This window comes from Malurus melanocephalus, unplaced genomic scaffold (assembly GCF_030028575.1).
Source record: "Malurus melanocephalus ecotype Western Australia unplaced genomic scaffold, MMel_1.1 scaffold_173, whole genome shotgun sequence".
NCBI lineage: Eukaryota > Metazoa > Chordata > Aves > Passeriformes > Maluridae > Malurus > Malurus melanocephalus.
The window spans coordinates 244,500-249,001 of NW_026623405.1; the positions used below are offsets into that span (position 1 = coordinate 244,500).

Below are 4,502 nucleotides of genomic sequence, written 5' to 3' on the forward strand. Positions count from 1 at the left end.
ATGTCCCGGTGCCATCCCGGGCTCCCCCGCCCCGTCCCGCCCGGCTCCATCCGCCGGGAGCGGCCCCGCCCCGGGAAGCGCTGCAGGAACGGGCGGGCACCGAGCGGAGCCGCAGGTACCGGGGGACACGGGGGGATCCGGACACGGGGGGGACACGGGGGGACACGGCCCCGCTCCCTGCCCCCCGAACAGCCTCCCTTCCCAGCCAGCCCGGCCCTGAATCTGCTTCTGCCCTGCGCAAGGGGAGGGCTGCGATTAACGCAGTGAAGAGCCCGGGAATGTGCGCTGATACCGAAACGCGCGGCTGCTTCTCATGTTCTAATGTTCGCCGTGTGTTTTATAGGTCAATTCCAGCACCAGAGCCGAAGGAAAGAGGATGGAAGCCGGAAATGCTGCCAAGGAAAGAGTCCTCATTACTGGAGGAGGGGGTTATTTTGGCTTCCGGTTAGTGCATTAAATTGTAATTGCGTACAGGAATAAATGTGAGAGATCGCTGCTGGGGAGGCAGCAAAATCCATTTGAGCCTGAGACATCTGATCCAGTTCATCCCAGTTTCTGGTTCAGCCGGGGTCTCAGTTTTAAACAAACCCTGTTGCTCTGTTTCCAGAGGCTGTAAGTAACACTGTTATCCTGTTTCCAAAATTCAGCCATCAGGTGCCTCGCAGATATTTATTTACCTACGTGGTCACCTCTATAGGGGGGTTAGCACCATCATCAGCCTGCTCTGAAGGACAAGCCTTCACTTGAACACACATTTTTCTTTTGGCCTGCACGTAGTGACACATGTGTTTAGCTCTGTAGGTAATGAACTCCGGCTGAACTCTCAAGAATGTATGATTTTTGTGAACAGTGATGGTTTAGGATTAGAGTTGTTAATAAGGTGCATAGCTCAGTGAAATCCATTTTCCCTTACTGTAGCTGGCTCTGCAGGCCATGTAAAGAAAAAATCCTATTTTGAGCCCCAGACTATAACTGCTTAGAAAAKGGAGAGAGATCACAGCCAGGACCAGAAAATAAAGTAAATGTCATGTCAGGGGAAGTAAAAAAACAACCCAGAAGATGCCTCTGGCTTCTATTTGGCTTTTCCCTCCACTGTCATCCCYTTAAAGTACAGCAGACATACAACAGTTGTAGGAAAGGGGGAAAAAAACACCAGAGTTATACTTTGTGTCAATACCTGTGACTTGGAGTAAAACCTAGATATGTCGCAAAGTATTCTCATGGCAGCTTAGAAGCATCTCTCCCATTCTTTTCCATAAATTTCAAACACAGTGGCAAAGACCAACCTRTTGTTCTGACAGAATTGGGATGGCACAAAGCAATAAGATGAAGCCAGTAAGGCTATTTAAGAAAAAAAAAATGGTAGTAGTTTCACATCTGAAGTGTTTGTTGTTGCTGATCTGAGGGGGACAGAACTCCAGTTACTTCTCTTCAGAATTTTAATTTACAGCAGTTTTGTTCCTTTTTTCCATTTTTTCCTCCAAGTATTGATGGAGTATGAAAAATAAGTTCAGCACCTAAACTTTCACAGCTGAATCTTCTGAATCTTCCTCGTAGAAGGCTGAGTATTTAAAAGACTCCCATCAAAAAAATTAACAGCATGAAAAGAGTTAATAGCCTTCTCTCCCTTCCAGGTGAAATGTTTCATGCACCATGGTGCTGTAGCCTAACATACGGTTTCTGTCATGTTTTAGTTTAGGTTGTGCCATATATCAAAAGGGAGTCGAYGTGATTCTCTTTGATGTCGTGAAGCCACTTCAAGCTGTGCCAGAGGGAATAAAGTTCATGCAGGGGGATATCTGCTGCCTGTCTGAAGTGGAAGAAGCTCTCAGAGATGTAATCTGCGTATTCCATATCGCCTCCTATGGCATGTCTGGCAGGGAGCAGCTGAACCGAAAACTCATAGAAGATGTTAATGTGAAAGGAACAGAAAATGTCATCCAGGCCTGCAAGAGCAGGGGAGTGCCAAGTCTGGTTTATACAAGTACCTACAACGTGATATTTGGGGGCCAGATTATAGAAAATGGGGAYGAGTCTCTGCCTTACCTCCCTCTGCACCTTCACCCTGACCACTACTCCCGAACGAAATCCTTGGCTGAAATGAAGGTGCTGGAGGCAAACGGCGCCGAGCTTGGAAACGGGAAAGGCGTCCTGAGGACCTGTGCCCTGCGCCCCGCGGGGATCTACGGCCCTGGAGAGCAGAGACACCTTCCCAGGATCGTCAGCTACATCGAGAGGGGACTGTTCCAGTTTGTCTATGGAGACCCCCTGAGCCTGGTCGAGTTTGTACATGTGGATAACCTGGTCCAGGCTCACATCCTCGCCTCCGAGGCTCTCCGAGCCAGCAAGCAGCACATTGCTGCAGGCCAGGCCTATTTCATTTCTGATGGTAGGCCAGTCAATAACTTTGAATTTTTCCGACCGCTGGTGGAAGGTTTGGGTTACAAGTTCCCAACCCKGCGCCTTCCCCTCTCCCTTGTCTATTTTTTTGCATTCCTTACTGAAATGGTTCATTTTCTCGTAGGGCGTGTTTATAACTTCCAGCCCCTCCTCACACGCACGGAGGTTTACAAAACTGGTGTCACGCATTATTTCAGCATGGAGAAGGCCAGGAAGGAGCTGGGCTATGAGCCCCAGCAGTACAGCCTGGATGAAGTGGTGCAGTGGTTTAGATCCCAGGGATGTGGACCAAAGCCAAGAAATTATACTGTGATGCATCTGGTTAGGGATGGAGGACTGCTTTTGGTGCTGATTGCTGTGCTSGTCTCATGGTTTCCATCTGCAGCTACATTTTCACTCTGAAAGATGAAATGCTGAGGACAGAATTTCGTTATGTTTTCTGCTTACTGTTGGTTTTGACAGATAATAAAAGATTTTAAAAAATAAACGTTTGTGTGATTCAGGTAAATGACAGTTTTATCCCCAAGGAATGGAACCRGTGAGTAAAAAGGTGTAATTTTTATATATAGTTTCTCTTCAAAGTACAATTGATCAGATCCCTAACAAGATAAAGCTCAGTATTACTGCAAACTGCATTTTATTCTCAGGTACAACAGCACAAAACACTGAATKGAACAAATGTCCTTAGGCTGACACTTCCTCCCTGATGGGATTATACTCTTGATCCCTGCCCTTTATTCCTAAAGAGCTCATGCTGTGTGATCCAGAGGACAATAAACTTATTCTTTGATCACATTCCAAACCCCAGTTCTGCTTCCCMGCTTGGATGTATATATGCCTAACCACGATTAACTGATAAACTGCTAGACAGTAAAAAATGGGTTTTTTACACAAATACATTCTGGTATGGTTTCCTGAATTAACTCTGTGATATCTAATGACATTTCTGGAAAATGCACCGTGGTTAATCTAAATTACAGCAAAGTGCTTGAAGCGCCACAGATTTGTAGATTTTTCTAACAGTAAAATAGGCCTGCTTAAAATGAATGAGCCAGCTGAAGTGCAGTCATAAATAAAACCTATGATTTTCCCTAGCATTATTGAATGGTTAAACGAATAATTCATCAAAGAGATTTGGTAAATGATTGCATTCACATTCCACTATTTATAAAACATTTTTAGTCTTTAATAATATTTTTTAAAACCTGATATCCTCTGAATAGAATTTCAGCTTTGTAACAGGAAGATAAAGTCTTGCTCCAAGGAAACTCTTAATTTTGTGGAATTTTAAGAATTCCAGTTAAGTACAGGTCACTGCTGTCCTAAGTAACTCCCTCTGTCATTTTAATACAGAAACTGAGTAACTTYACCTCAAATGCTAAAAACAAAGATGTTTTCCCTTAACTCATCAGTATTAGAGTTTCTGTACCACATGATAAAAGCAGAATCCTTCAAGAATGTAAAACTTCTCTTTGGTCTTTCCATTTTAATATCTAAAGCTACACCAATCTTAAATTAATTGTAACTTCCATTATTTCAGTTCTGTTAAACTGCTGCAATTGAAATGGGGAAGTGAAGAGGAAGAAGCAGACAGCAGTTCCACTGCACTGTTAGAGGATTCTCAGAAAACAAGAGGGCCTAAGTAGAGGAACAAAGCKAGAACTCCACTGCCATCCCTGCTTAGAAAATGGAGATCTTTGTACTTCATGGTRACTGAAGACAGCATTATGACTTTAGAGTTCATTTCCTGAGAAGTTTACCTTAAAAAAAATGCCCAACCCACACTATTAATAACTTTTTGTATTTTTATGCTTGAGATCTGACTTTTCTCCTTCATTTCCCTACCAGTAAGTACACCATGAAAGAAACTAAATTTAATACTTAGCTTAAGGAACAACTCAAGAGAGAACTCACTTTTTTTTTTCCTCTCTAACAGCAATAAGCTGTTTGTGTAGCAGGAGTGTTGCACTCTGTTATAAAGAGCTTATGTGCCTCCAACTGAGCGCTGRTGGCACAAGGGCCACTCTCCAGGAGCCATTAATATACACCATCATCTGCAGAAAGAAGAAACCTTCTTTTTAATAWAACAGAAAAAAGACAGT

At 43.8% G+C, this 4,502-nt stretch overlaps 1 protein-coding gene across 1 annotated transcript; it reads left to right on the plus strand.

Moving 5' to 3' along the window:
- Positions 1 to 45: 45 nt before the first annotated feature.
- SDR42E1 (short chain dehydrogenase/reductase family 42E, member 1) lies at positions 46 to 2,881 on the plus strand. The gene is made up of 3 exons (XM_057372535.1): positions 46 to 115; positions 344 to 444; positions 1,695 to 2,881. The coding sequence occupies exons 2-3, from the start codon at positions 377 to 379 to the stop codon at positions 2,800 to 2,802; spliced, it is 1,176 nt and encodes a 391-aa protein (XP_057228518.1). The 5' UTR covers positions 46 to 115; positions 344 to 376; the 3' UTR covers positions 2,803 to 2,881.
- Positions 2,882 to 4,502: the final 1,621 nt, after the last annotated feature.